Source organism: Halichoerus grypus, chromosome 7, assembly GCF_964656455.1.
Source record: "Halichoerus grypus chromosome 7, mHalGry1.hap1.1, whole genome shotgun sequence".
Lineage (NCBI taxonomy): Eukaryota > Metazoa > Chordata > Mammalia > Carnivora > Phocidae > Halichoerus > Halichoerus grypus.
The window spans coordinates 30,577,655-30,592,996 of record NC_135718.1 but is presented as its reverse complement, the minus strand read 5'-3'; the positions used below and the strand labels follow the sequence as shown (position 1 = coordinate 30,592,996).

Sequence of the window (15,342 nt, the reverse complement as noted above, 5' to 3'; positions counted from 1 at the left end):
CTCACTAGCCTAACAGAAAATCCATTCCTAACCATTTCTGGGAGTCTGTCAACTCCCTCAATTCTCCATAGCTTTTGCAAACTGTGCAGTGAACCTTGTAGCACAAAGCAAAGAACTCTCCTCACTGCTCAGGAATGGGGACTCTGTCCTCAGTCCCAAAGAGAAGGAAGGACCTTTCTTTTACTCTCTAATCGTACAGCCCCTTCTCCAAATCGAAACACAGCAAAATGCTGTAAAAACTAAAAGTTTTTCCGAATTCTATCCTTATCCTCTTACAAATGAACCCTTTACAGGATCCCAAAGAATAGAAGAAAACTGTTTACACATAAGAAAAGTCAGACTGTTAAGCTTTCTCTAAGTCAATGCTGAAAATGACAGCACAGCATACCTACCTTAATAAGGCCACTGAAGGAACGTGAACGGGCTCTTTTCTGTACCCGAGGAGAAGATTCTCGCCCTGGCGTTTGGGTCACAGATTGCTTATTAAACTAAGAGAAAACATAAACATTTTACTATTATTTCCCCCATCAAGAGATAGGATTCTATGACAATCAAAAGCTAATGTAAATATCCAGAAAAGTCCAAAGAATAAGTGAGTCTGTACACATATGGCTTAGTAGGTTGGCAAGCAAATCTCAAAGGCAGAAATGATGTTGCCAAAAAAAAAGTCAAAATTTATTAAATTACTCTAAGGAGACTGCACTTCATTTTCCTTTTTCTTACGTACTATAAGGTTGGAAGTATTACCCCTATTTTACAGATAAGGAAACTGAGACCCAGAGAATTATGTAATTTGCCCAACATCTCCAGCTGGTAATCCAGTTTTTTTTGCAGAAAGTATCTTGGACATAGAGAGCGACTAGCACAACCTAAAACAGTCCTTAATTTAACATAAATTGCATACAGAATAAAGAAGTTACTAAAGCTCTTTAAATGGACATCTATCATGATTGCTTGCCAGCATTATCATCAGAGGAAATACATCAAAATAAAAAGTGGTCAATTTTATCAATATCAGCTCTGTTTGATGGTATCTAACATGGAGAAATGGAAGACATAAAACACTGTATCGTCTTATTTAATGCTTTGATTAGCCATTCATCTCCCCAGTTAAAAAACAATGATATAGTACTTAATTCTTCTACTTGTCTGCCTTTTCTAACTATAGTTTTTAAATATGTGAATTGTAATTTTGCAAATTTTTATCAGTTCAGGTTCAGTTCTGGAGGTTTAAAAAAAATGACACTTTTCATACATATTATACAGGTACCAAAAAGCTCCCAAAGTTAATTATCAGAAAATTTAGTCACTTCTAAAGAGCTCAGAAAGCAAGCATCCCTCCTGGATATATTGGAACAAGTGACAAACCATCATTTCTGATAATGTTGGCAGGTGCAAGAAGGGGGGGCTCTCTTGTATCCAGCTGGTGGGAGCATTAATAATTTTCTGGGAAGCTATTTAGCAATGTGTGTCCAGAATCTTTTCAAAATGCATACAGTAGTCCCCCTTTATTCGTAGTTTTGTTTTCCAAGGTGTTACCCATAATCAACTGCAGTCCAGAAGCAGATGATCCTCCTTCTGATGTATTGTCAGAAGGTCAGTAGTAGCCTAATGCTGCGTCACAATGCCTACGTCATTCAGCTCACTTCAGCTAATCACATAAGTATTTTACCACCTCACATCATCACAGGAAGGATGAGTATAGTGTAGTAAGGATTTTGAAAGACAACACATTCACATAACTTTTATTATAGTATACTGCTATACTTGTTCTATTTATTAGTTATTATTGTTAATCTCTCACTGTGCCTAATTTATAAATTAAACTTTATTGTAAGTATATATGTATTTTAAAAAACCCACAGTATATACATGGTTCAGTACTATCTGTGGTTTGCAGGCATCCACTGGGGGGTCTTGGAATGCATCCCCCATAGCTAAGGGGCAGGAACTACTGTATTAAAAAATACACACTACCTATGAAGTTCTTACCCAAAAACTAACTAAATAAAACTAATTGGTATTCAAATCAAGCTTCTAGAATTAGGGGCGCCTGGGTGGCTCAGTTGGTTAAGCGACTGCCTTCGGCTCAGGTCATGATCCTGGAGTCCCGGGATTGAGTCCCGCATCGGGCTCCCTGCTCGGCAGGGAGTCTGCTTCTCCCTCTGACCCTCCCCCCTCTCATGTACTCGCTCTCTCTCATTCTCTCTCTCTCTCTCAAATAAATAAATAAAAATCTTTAAAAAAATTTAAAAAAAAAGCTTCTAGAATTAGATCTAACTACAAATTTATCATAAATATAGAGGACTGAGGAACATGTTCAGTAACACCACAAGGGTGCAACCAGCAAAATCTAGACTGTGGAAAACAAACTATATGGTTTCTTTCACAAACAAAGGGCAGAGAGAGGGAGAGAGAATGTGTGTATGTGTGGGTCTAAATGCAGTGTAGTAACCTGGATTAGGTTCTGGCACAGAAAAAGGGTATTAGCAAAAAAAACTGCTAAAATCTGAATAAAATCTGTCATGTTAATAGTAATACACCAATGTTAATTTCTTAGTTTTAACAATGTTAACATTAGGAGTGAAGAGTACCCTCAGTGGAGGGTACGTGAGAACTCTCTGTACTATCTTTGCAATTTTTCTCTAAATCTAAATTATGTCACATTTAAGTTTATTCAAACAAACTTTGGCAATTTTTTAGGGGGAAAACAAGAAGAGAGGAGAGAGAGGGGGACCTATATATTAAAAGGGACCCAATAGCTGTTACCAGAAAAAAAAATGCATACCCTTTGGTCATGCCACTTCTAGGGAAAACTCTGCAATGAAAATACCTATGAACAAAAATTTATAAGCTAAAAAATAATCTAATTCCCAAATGTGTCCAATAGTGGGCAAACTGTATATACATTAAGTTATATGTAATGAAATATTATGCAGCTGTAAAATGTTCACAGCCTTTTAACAACATGGAAAATGATCATGATATAATGTTAAATGACAAGGATAGGAATTTTAAAAACTGAATAATATATTATCATCTCAAACAAAAGGAAAAAAAAGTCAAATACATGTTCATGGAAAGAAAATAATCATAGAAGAAAATACTCCAAAACTTTTATCAGTGGTTATCTCAGGGTGATTAGAGGTGATTTTCTTCTTTACACTCTTCTGCAGGTGCACTGCTTCTACAGTGAATATTTACTATTTTTATAATAACAGAGGAAAATCAGGAACTAGTAAAATTATAGTTTCGTCAAAAACAAAGTGGCAATATTTTATTTTTTTTATTTTTTATTTTTTATAAAGATTTTATTTATTTGACAGAGAGAGCACAAGCAGAGGGAGAGAGGGAGAAGCAGGCTCCCTGCTGAGCAAGGAGCCCGATGTGGGACTCGATCCCAGGACCCTGGGATCATGACCCGGGCCGAAGGCAGCTGCTTAACCGACTGAGCCACCCAGGCGTCCCAAAGTGGCAATATTTTAAATGTAGGCAAGGAGTTCACAAGCATGCACAAGAAAATGCTTATGCTGTAATGTTTATTGAAAAGAGAGATCAAAGAAAGTATGTGGTATGATCCAAACTGTAGAAATTGATCGATAGGAAAAAGACTGAAAGAAAGATCCAAAATGTTAGGGCGCCTGGGTGGCTCAGTTGGTTAAGCGACTGCCTTCGGCTCAGGTCATGATCCTGGAGTCCCTGGATCGAGTCCCGCATCGGGCTCCCTGCTCGGCAGGGAGTCTGCTTCTCCCTCTGACCCTCCCGACCCTCCCCCCTCTCATGTGCTCTCTCTCTCTCAGTCTCTCTCTCTCAAATAAATAAATAAAATCTTTAAAAAAAAAAAAAAAAAAAGAAAGATCCAAAATGTTAACCCTAGTGGGATGAATGATTTGTTTTCTTCTTAACCTTCTCTATGAGTTCCTATTTTTCTAGAAAGAGCAAAAATGATGTCAGTTTTGTATTATGTTTAAGCTTCTGCTTTCTTTTTTTTTCTTTTTTTTTAAAGATTTTATTTATTTATTTGACAGAGAGAGACAGCGAGAGAGGGAACACAAGCAGGGGGAGTGGGAGAGGGAGAAGCAGGCTTCCCGCTGAGCAGGGAGCCCGATGCGGGGCTCGATCCCAGGACCGTGGGATCATGACCTGAGCCGAAGGCAGACGCTTAACGACTGAGCCACCCAGGTGCCCCAAGCTTCTGCTTTCTTGATGACAGAATTCATGACACTTTGCCCACCTGAACTGCTGTCTTAGTTTCCATCAAGAATTAAATCACTACATCGCTTTGAATCTGCGATAATACTCAGCCAACACCCTTGAAAATTCCAGTCATAACACAATTTGCTAGATATCAAAGTAACTTCAAAGAGTGTAACAGAAAACTTCTCTTGAAGGACTCTATCAATTGTTAAGGACAGCTCAGTTCAACATTTTCTGAGCACATGGTTATGTCTGGCCCTATGCTTCAGATTAGGCATAAAAAATAAATAAAAACACAGACTTCCCTCACGAAGGTCCCAGTTGAGTAAGAAGTCAAGAAGCGGACTTTGCCTGTTCAGCTAAAATTCAAGAGGGATAGAGACAAAATAAATTTCCCAAGAAAGAAACTAACGAAATCATTGGGATTTACTCAAACTACATTTTGAGTCTCAAAATGGCAAATGAGAGACCTAATTTTGCTCCCACTAACTCCAAAATAAACAAACTTAGCTACCAGAATTCCTACTTTCTAATATCAAACTAGGTCCCTGAATTTACAGTGTTTTCTAACTGTACACAACTCATTAGTAAGAGCTACCACTTTTGCTCTGCTATGCCAGCCACTTTACATAGATTCTTTCTAATCTTTATATAGTCATGAAACATGGACATTTCAACTACCATTTAAAAAACAAGGAAATTGCGGGGGCCTGGGTGGCTCAGTCGTTAAGCGTCTGCCTTTGGCTCAGGTCATGATCCCAGGGTGCTGGGATCGAGCCCCGCATCAGGCTCCCCACTCCGCGGGAAGCCTGCTTCTCCCTCTCCCACTCCCCCTGCTTGTGTTCCCTCTCTGGCTGTCTTTCTCTCTGTCAAATAAATAAAACCTTAAAAAAAATAAAAAATAAAAAATAAATAAAAAACAAGGAAATTGAAATTCAGAAAGATTAAATTATTTGCCAAGAAAATCTGAAGGATTTAAACTTTGGAGCAATATATTGCAACTGCTGGTTCTCTTCTCAGCATGCCTGGTACATGACCAAAATTAGAGAAACTCTAACCATACTTGGATCCTTCTGTTTAACTCTAGAAATAGAAGAGCCTCCACCCTTTTCTGTAATGGGGCAGTAGTACAGAGACTGACGTTGAGGTTCCATTGACAAGTCTGCTTTCCTAAGCCAAGCCAAGCTTGGGCCAATAAGAGCCAAAAATTATATGAGATTCTTAGCAATATTCCCTAGTGATTCCACAACCTTGATCACAGTCCTAAAGCCCCGTCACTGTTTCCGTGCCTTCAGGTACCTGTCTAATAAGTTGTTTCTTCTTCGCTGACTCTGGCATATTGTGAACATGTTGGAACAACTCTTTCAGTGCCTCTTCCGTACGCTGCTGGGTCTCCTCCTGGTGAGAGCAGGAATCTACCCAGTTCCGTTTCTGAGATTTTGCCCGTTGGAAGGACTTAGTAGGACATGAAGCTATCAGATCAAGATCATCCTAGAGAAAATTTTAAAGAAACACGAATTAATATATCCTGCCAGCTTTGTTTTCAGGTTCCCACAACCCTGAAACAAAAAAGGAGGAAGAAGTGGGGAGCGTGGTATACTCTTATACTTAGGAATAAGAAAAATCTAAATATAATTATCACATGAAGAGAAACCTGTAATTATAGACTATATTAATAGCCCACTCCCAAGACCTCCCTAGAGAACCTAAATTCATTTAGAATATTGCTACCAAAAATTATATTTATATGAGTTCAATTTTCAAAGCCTTTTAATTGCACATAACTCTCACTGCTTTCCTACGAGGTAAGCAGGGAAAGTATCATCATTCCCATTTGATAGAATAAAAAATTAAAGTTAAGCTCTAAGTTTAAAGTCATTTAGATACTAAAGTGACAGACCCATCCTGGAGACCAAGTGCACAGGCTCTTGGTTGGTGCTCTTTGCTACACACAACAATATGATGGGACAACTACACAGCAGTGGTTAAGGAATAGAAACACCTCTCTAAGAAAAGCTACACTCCAGTTAAACTAGTTGAAATCAAATACTGTTTTCCTGGTCACACCAAATATTTACTGAATGAGAGGTAGAAACAAAGAGGAGCAGAAACAACAGCATAAGATGACAGCGTAAGTTCCTAACCAAGACAGACTAAATAGAGATCATCAAAAAGTACTTGTGTAGGGGCGCCTGGGTGGCTCAGTTGTTAAGCGTCTGCCTTCGGCTCAGGCCCTGATCCCAGGGTCCTGGGATCAAGCCCCGCATCAGGCTCCCTGCTCCACTGGAAGCCTGCTTCTCCCTCTCCCACTCCCCCTGCTTGTGTTCCTGCTCTCGCTATATCTCTCTCTGTCAAATAAATAAATAAAATCTTTAAAAAAAAAAAAAAGAGTACTTGTGGAGTTTTTTTAAACTTCTCAGTTTTAAAGCTTAATAATTATACATAATCTTATTAATAAGCATCACACATTTGCTTTCTAAGCTCATGTGGTCTCAAGTCTTTGAGACGTTTGACAGAGTGTTACCGCTGAACCTGAAACAAGAAAGTATTATCGAAAACCATGATTTATTGCTGTAAAATATTTAATACATTTGCTATTTATAGCCTGTTTATATCATATGCTATAAGAATGCACAGGGGCTTTATGAAAACCTTTAAACATGCAGTCTATGCCATCACTCATATGTAGGGGATACCATCCACCAGTGTAACACCTCTGAAAGGAAACAAGAAGACTCTATGTGGGGACACTTTTATTTCAACATATAACTTTCCTCTCAGTCTTTTTCCTTATCTCAAACTGACTAGATAACTTTGAACTATAACAGCAGCAACATTTTATTTTCCATGGCTTTACTCTGATTTCACACTTTGTTTTAAAACTCCACTAATCATAATTAACTCTCTCCTTGTTTGGGCTAAGAGCAATTTCCTATTCTTACCTTTGATGCTTGAGTTCTGGAGCCCAAATAGTGCAATCTGGCACATTCCCGAATATAAACAGGAGCCTGGGCAGGATATAAAAAGAAAACCAAGAACAAGTAGTTAGCAGTATCTAAAATTCTTTCAGACCACAAGAATAGTGATTCTCGAAATAATCTGACTGGCAGATTATTTCAGAAAATCAAAAGATCCTTAAAATGCCCTATTCCATAGCTTCCTATCTCTTGCCACCAAAATGATATCTCAAATCTGACAGGAAAAGTGTTTTTGAAAAGACAATACTGTAGTTTTAAAAATCAAATGTGGCATGTATATACTCAAATGAGCCAGAAACAAAAGTATAGACATTTGTAGTAATGTTCATCTTTGACAAAAACTACCCCAAAAGGGGCAGCTAGGTGGTTTAGTCAGTTAAGCAGCCAGCTCAGGTCACGATCTCAGAGTCCTGGTATTGAGCCCCATGTGGGGCTCCGAGTTCACTGGGGAGTCTGCTTGAGTTTCTCTCCCTCTGCTCCTCCACATGCAAGCACGTGCTCTCTCTCAAATAAATAAATCTTTTTTTTTTTTAAGATTTTATTTATTTATTTGTCAGAGAGAGAGCATGTGCACAAGCAGGGGGAGCACGGCAGGTGGAGGGAGAAGCAGGCTCTCTGCCGAGCAAGGAGCCTGACGCAGGACTCAAACCCAGGACCCTGGGATCATGACCTGAGCCAAAGGCAGACGCTTAATCAACTGAGCCACCCAGGCGTCCCTCAAATAAATATATCTTAAAAAAAAAAAAAAAAAAACAAAACCTTACAAATTACAAGTGGTCCCTAAGTCACATTTTAAAATCACTGTACAAAAAATACCATTTAGAGGGGCGCCTGGGTGGCTCAGTTGGTTAAGCGACTGCCTTCGGCTCAGGTCATGATCCTGGAGTCCCAGGATCGAGTCCCGCATCAGGCTCCCTGCTCAGCAGGGAGTCTGCTTCTCCCTCTGACCCTCCCCCCTCTCATGCTCTCTATCTCATTCTCTCTCAAATAAATAAATAAAATCTTTAAAAAAAAAGAAAATACCATTTAGAATTACTATGGGGTAACAAGAGACAAGAAAGAATTTAGCTTATTGATATATTGCCCAGAATTCTATGACACATACCCTGATACAATACTAGCAGTAGCATCAAATAATACAACCACTACGGGAGAGAATTCGGTAACATCTAAGAAAATTACATTTTCATTTACCCTTTAACCCAGAAATCTCACTTTGGGAAAACTATCCTGATGATAACAACTCCAGAAATCAAAAACATACTTGGATGAGATTAATCAAAAGATTAAACACAACCTAAACGTCTATTAATAGAAGACTGGTTGAATGAATTTTTACACATCCATACAACACAGGACTATCTATCATTAAAAATGAAAGAAGAGGGCAACCTGTTGGGACCCCTCTCACTCTTGAGAGCTTTTTCTTTCTTTCTTTTTTTTTTTTAAAGATTTTATTTATTTATTTGACAAGAGAGAGACACAGCGAGAGAGGGAACACAAGCAGGGGGAGAGGGAGAGGGAGAAGCAGGCTTCCCGCAGAGCAGGGAGCCTGATGCGGGCCTCGATCCCAGGACCCTGGGATCATGACCTGAGCCGAAGGCAGATGCTTAACGACTGAGCCACCCAGGCGCCCCAAGAGCTTTTTCTGTATCTTCACTTAATAAACGTCTATCACTTTACTCACAAACAAACTGAGATTTATCTAAGTATACCTTTTTGTGTAGTTTTGACTTTTGAACCACGTAAATATTCTACAGATTCAAAAAATACGATTAAATCCAAAAGGAAAAAAGGCAAACCCTAAAACTGAACACAAACAGGAAAAAAGAATGAGTATATCTGTGTATATGATTGATAACATAAACACAGAAAAAGAATTATTCTACCTAACTTCTGAAAACTGTATTCTGACTATACATCCTTAGTGAGATATATTCAAGGGAAAAGGAACTGTAAGGAAATCTTAAATCTTAAACTTCCATTAGCAGGTTTACATAGGCTTATTTTTTAAACTAATTTTTTTAAAGATTTATTTTATTTTTTATTTATTTGAGAGAAAGCGTGCACAAGTCAGGGGGGTAGGGGGGCAGAGGGAGAGGGAGAAGCAGACTCCCACTGAGTGGGGAGTCCAACACAGGGCTCCACCCCAGGACCCCGAGATCATGACCTGAGCCAAAGGCAGATGCTTAACTGACTGACCCACCTAACTATTAGCCCTAAAACTAATTTTTTATATACTGATATTTTATATATTGAAGGATAAAGCAAATAACATATAAGTGCTATTAAAATCTGGAATTTGCAATGTGCAAAACAGATACAAATATAAAATAAAAGAAGTCAAGAAAAAGCTCTGTAATGTTAAATCTGAATTGGAAACATTAATATGAACTAATGATTTCTTTTTAAAAAGAATTTTAATCTAAACTTCTTGCCCTCAAAGAGCCTAAAAGCAATGATACCCCAGAAACAATGAGTACAACTAGTGTCACTCAAAGAAACCAGGGCTCCTTGAAGAAAATAATTGACTCCAGGCCCAGGGCAGAGCAAATGCAAAGTGAGCTGGGGACATTTTATGCCAGGAAGGAAACACTCAGACTAATGGAGTCCTGTCAAAAAGACACAGCAGGGAAAGCTTGCAAGGGCTCTCACTGGCCAAATTTGAGACAATTTGAAAATTAAAACTAACAACTGAAATTGACTAACACTTTGAATAACTATAAACCTTTGTCTATAAAGATGTTCATAAAAAGGGGTGCCTGGGTGGCTCAGTCGTTAAGCATCTGCCTTCGGCTCAGGTCATGATCTCAGGGTCCTGGGATGGAGCCCCACATCCAGCTCCCTGCTCGGCGGGAAGCCTGCTTCTCCCTCTCCCACTCCCCCTGCTTGTGTTCCTGCTCTCGCTATCTCTCTGTCAAATAATATCTTTAAAAAAAAAAAAAAAAAGATGTTCATTAAAAAAGAGAATGACACAGAGGAAAGGAAAGCTCTCTTCCAAAGAAAAAAGTCAGCTAATAAAGATTAAACAATAGAATTAGAAAACCACTGTTCTGTAATACCCAATATAATCATAGATTCCAGCAGGATTATCAATGGATGCTAAAATCATTACATTAGGTAATCACCCTGCAGGTTACTTACTAATTGTGAAGGGAAAAATGTACCTTTATAATTGAGAGATGTGGCAGTTAGCAAAATTAGCATCACTGAGAGTGAGACAATCTGACATCCTGTGCCTCCCAATGTAATGCAATATGATGCAATATGATGTACACAAACGTCACCTATGAATCTTTGCCAAAAATGTTTAACATGAATCTAATCAAGCCTCTAGACCTAACTTACAGTTTACAGGAACTACAAAAAAAAAGGATAGAGGAACAAGTTAAATAACCTTGAGAAAACAATAAGACAAATTTAGACTATGGAATATTCTATAACCCAATTGGCCTGAATGCTTCAACAAATCAATGACATGAAGAAAAAGGACAGGGACTGTTCCAGATTAAAAGTGACATAATAATCAAAAGCAATACATAAACCTCAATTAGCTTATGTTATTAAAAACAGCAGCTATGAAATACACTCTTAGGACAACTGGGGGAATTTGAATCTGTACTGAGTATTAGCTAATATGAAATTGTTATTAATTTTCTTAGACAGGATAATGGTACTGTGACTATTAGGAGAATGTTCTTATTCTTAGGAGATGCATGCTTAAGTATTTAGATGTGAAGTATCATGATGTCTGCAATTTACTATCAGGGGTTCAGCCAAAACAAAAATAAAAAAAACATGAATATATGGAGTAAGATAAAGCAAATATGGCAAATGGTAACATTTGTTGAATCTTAGAGTTATATGAGCGTTCACTGTTTAACTCTTACAACTTTTATCTATATTTGAAAAACTTCATAATAAAGTTTTAAAAAAAGAGCCTTGAGTCAAAAACATTATGACATCTCCAGTTTAATTTTTACCTTGGTAAACTGTAAGGCAGAGCTCAAAACCAAAGGAAATTTCCTCCAAACAAGAATATGACAGAGTCCATGCCACTTATTCTACGAAATTCATTTAAAAAAAAAAACAAAAACAAAACAGGCATCTGGTGGCTCAGTCAGTGGAGCATGCGACTTTTGATCTCAGGGTTGGAAGTTCAGGCCCCACATTGGGTGTAGAGATTACTTTTTAAAAAATTAAATTTAAAAAAAGGCAAAAACAAAAACACCTCTGCCCCCAAAAGACACTATGAGCTTAAGAGATACCCAGAAAGGGAGCCAGAAGCAGATGGGTTTAAATGAAAATCTGGAGGTGTTAAGTATTTTACAGTTCAGAGGGAATCAACAAAAGGCCTTTCCACATAAAATGGGAATTGGCCTTAATTGTAGATGGTTATAAGTCCCTAAGAAAAGATGTTGTGACCCATGTTGGGGAGACAAAACCAGACTGGGTCAGAGACACCTGGGTGGCTCAGTCAGTTGGGCCTCTGACTCTGGGTTTCAGCTCAGGTCATGATCTCATGGATCGTGGGATCAAGGCCCACGTCAGGCGCCATGTCCAGTGCTGCACTCAGTGGGGAGTCTGCTTGAGTCTCTCTCCCTCTGCCCCTCTCCAAACTGGGGGGGAGGGGGGTGTGGGGGGGTGAGGAGCGGCACTCTGTCTCTCTCAAATAAATAAATCTTAAAAGAGAGAAACAGACTAGGTCAGAGGGACTGATAATAGCAGAGGTTAGAACTATAAATAGGAGGAATTTTTTTTTAATTTTATTTATTTTTGAGAGAGAGAGAATGACAGAAAGAGAGAGAATGAGAGGGGAGAGGGTCAGAAAGAGAAGCAGACTCCCTGCTAAGCAGGGAGCCCGATGCAGGACTCAATCCCGGGACTCCAGGATCATGACCTGAGCCAAAGGCAGTCGCTTAACCAACTGAGCCACCCAGGTGCCCAATAGGAGGAATTTTAAGGAAAAAAAAAAAAAAAACAAAGAACACAGAATGAGGCAACACTGAATCTGAGGATTAGGTTAAAAGTCCACCCAAAGAAGCCTGAGAACAAGAAGACACACAAAGCACAAGAACAAGAAGTCTGGGGTAAAACAGGACCTCAGAATAAGTGATAGAGCACACAGAACAATCAACCGTTTTCCACCCAAAGGAAAAGGTCAGGGAAGAACCCAATCAAAGTGGTGAAGCAGGGGCCTGTAAGGACAACAGTTCTGATGGGAATATCAAAAAGGAGAGACCTAAGACCAAAATACATCTCAAAAGAAATGTTCTTTCTCTCCTTCAGAAATCAAGAGAGGCTCATAGAGGGCTCACACTAGGCTGGAAACAAAGGCAAAGTAGCAAACAAGAATCAAAGCCCTAAAGAGGAGGAGCTGAAATAGGGATCTATAAAAGGAAAAAGAAGAGTAAAAAACAGAATGTTTGAAAGGGTCTAATAATTAGAACTGTACCAAGCTGAATTACATCTGGGAGACCATACTCTTGTTTTATCTCTTAAGATTTGTATGATTTCTATTCTCAAAATCCTTCACAGTGATATGTTATCTTACATGGTAAAAGGGAAGTATTGGTGTGATTAAGTTAAGAACCTTGCAATGGGGAGATTATCTAGGTTATCCAGATGGGTCCTTAAAAGCAGAGAAACATTCCCAGCTGTAGTTAGAAATAATAGAGAGATATAACATTGCTAGCCTTGAAGATAGAGGAAGGGGACCATGAGCCAAGGAATGTGCGCAACCTCTAGAAATTCTCTCCTAGAACATCCAGAAATGAATGCAGCCCTACCAACCTTGATTTTAGACCAGTGAGACTCATGTAGACTTATGACCTACAGAACTGTAAGATAACAGATTTGCGCTAAGTCACTTAAAATCCTTCACAGTTAAGTACAACTTCATTGTACACTTGAATTATGTACACTGGACAATGGACAAGGGAGAAAGGACTGCACAGGAAAAGAGATCAGAAAGTGGAAGGCTAGAAACCGTGGGGTGTGGTGAAAGCTCTGAGATCTCTCTTTTAATTTGTGAGTGGTAGACTATGAAAAGTTAACCCTATAGCAATGGTAACAAGAGAATTCAACGAAGGAGAGTTCTATTAGGAACTATCTCATTAGAAATTATCTCATTTTGATTCACAACTACTGTCAGGGAACTACCTTACTCTCCATCATCACATGTTTTGGAACTAGTTGTTCCCCTCAATAGGAAGTATATAAAGAACAAGTTTGAAAGATCTTTGTTCATCATTAAAAACCATTCATTCGGGGCGCCTGGGTGGCTCAGTCAGTTGAACATCCAACTCTTGATTTCGGCTCAGGTCATGATCTCAAGGTCGTGAGATCAAGCCCTGCATCAGGCTCCACAGCCAGCGCAGAGCATGCTTGGGATTCTCTCTCTCCCTCTCCCTCTGCCCCTCCCTGCTAATGCACTTGCTTGCTCTCTAAAAACAAAACAAAACAAAAAAAACATTCTTTGTCCTGTTGTCCTTTGTCTACTGTTCTAATCCACTTATCTAGACCTTGACCTCTAACTGATGATAACCTTTGACCTGAGCACCCAAACCCCTGATGCAGCCCTGACCCTTTGTCTACCAGCCTACTAAGATTCTGATCTTTCATTTCTAAACTCTGGACTCTGGATCATTCACCATCCTATAGTCGATAAATCCTAGGGTGGCCTCTATGTTCACACCCTGCATTTACTACAAAGCTATAGTCATCACAATAGTGTGGTACTGGTATAAAGACAAACATATAGACTAACTGAATAGAACAGAAAGTCCAGAAATAAACCCTCACATATATGGTCAAATGATCTTCGATAAGCATGTCAAGACTATTCAATGGAAAAAGGACAGGTTTTCAACAAATGATGCTGGGAAAACTAGATATCCATAGCAGAAGAATAAGGCTGGACACTTACCTAATACCATATAGAAAAATTAACTCAAAATAGATTCATAACCTAAATATAAGACCTAAAACTATAAAATTCTTTTTAAAAAGCACAGGACAAAGGCTTCGCAGCACTGGATTTGGCAAAGATTTCTTGCATATGACACCAAAGGCACAGGAAACAAAAGGAAAAATATAAACAAATGGGAAACTTCACAAAAAATTTTCAATTTTGTGTAGCAAGACTCTACTAACTGAGTAAAAAGGCAACCCACAGAATGGGAGGAAATATTTGCACATCATATATCTATCCAGATATATATAAAGAACTCCTACAACTCAACAATAAAACAACAACCCAATTTAAAAACAGGCAAAGGCCTTGAACAGACATTTCTCCAAAGAAGACATGAAAATAGGCAATAAGCACATGAAAAGATGCTCAACAACTCACTAATTATTAAGGAAATGCAAATCAAAACTACAATGAGATACCACCTCATAACTATTACCAAAAAAACCAAAATAACAAAATAAGTGTTGGTGAGGATGTGAAGAAATGGGAAACCTTGTACATCACTGGTGGGAATGTAAAATGATACAGCAGCTACAGAAAACAGTATGGCAGTTCTGTTAGAATTACCATGTAATCCAGTAATTCCACTTCTGGACATACACCCAAAAGAATTAAAAGCAGTGTCTCAAAAAAGATATTTGTACACCCACGTTCATAGCAGCATTATCCACAAGAGCTAAAACTAGGAGCAACCCAAGTGTCCACAACAGATAAATGATAAGCAAATGTGGTATATACAATGAAAGGGATATTACTGATCCTTAAAAAAAGAAGGAAATTCTGACAAATGCTACAACATGGACGAACCTTGAAAACATGCTAAGTGAAATAAGCTAATCACAAAAAGCATGATTCCATTTATATAAAGAACTTCTCTCTCAATTCTCAGCCTTTCCAGATGGCAAGACACTAAAATTGAGAAATTCACTATCAGGAACGTGTGCTCTAAAGAAAAGACCAAGGATATGACTGTACAACTTTTTGTTTGAATCTTAGAAACATCAAAAGGTCAAAATTTTCAGTCACACAAAGGGCCCTTTCAAGAGAATAAAGATCCTCTCAATCAAACCAGAGGGCCTCTAGGAAGGTGAAAGGTATTGTCTCTCAGTCTTCTCAGCAGGAGACCATGGTAGAGAAGGGTTTGTCTTCAAAAGATCTGTATATGTGGCTTTTGTCTAACAGAGTGAATCC

General features: G+C 38.6%; 1 protein-coding gene across 4 annotated transcripts in view; it reads right to left on the bottom strand.

Annotated features, from left to right (window-relative positions):
- Nucleotides 1-15,342, bottom strand: part of ARHGAP19 (Rho GTPase activating protein 19) — a 58,175-nt gene that overhangs the window by 12,681 nt on the left and 30,152 nt on the right. For all 4 annotated transcript variants that reach the window (XR_013449663.1, XM_036111591.2, XM_078077300.1 and 1 more), the window contains 3 exons: nt 7,140-7,205; nt 5,497-5,688; nt 393-488 (listed from right to left, as the gene is read on the bottom strand). Coding sequence is in view for 3 of the 4 variants with exons in the window: in XM_036111591.2 (XP_035967484.1) it covers nt 393-488; nt 5,497-5,688; nt 7,140-7,205 (354 nt within the window). In the remaining variant the exon portion in view is untranslated. The remainder of the gene's footprint in view (nt 1-392; nt 489-5,496; nt 5,689-7,139; nt 7,206-15,342) is intronic.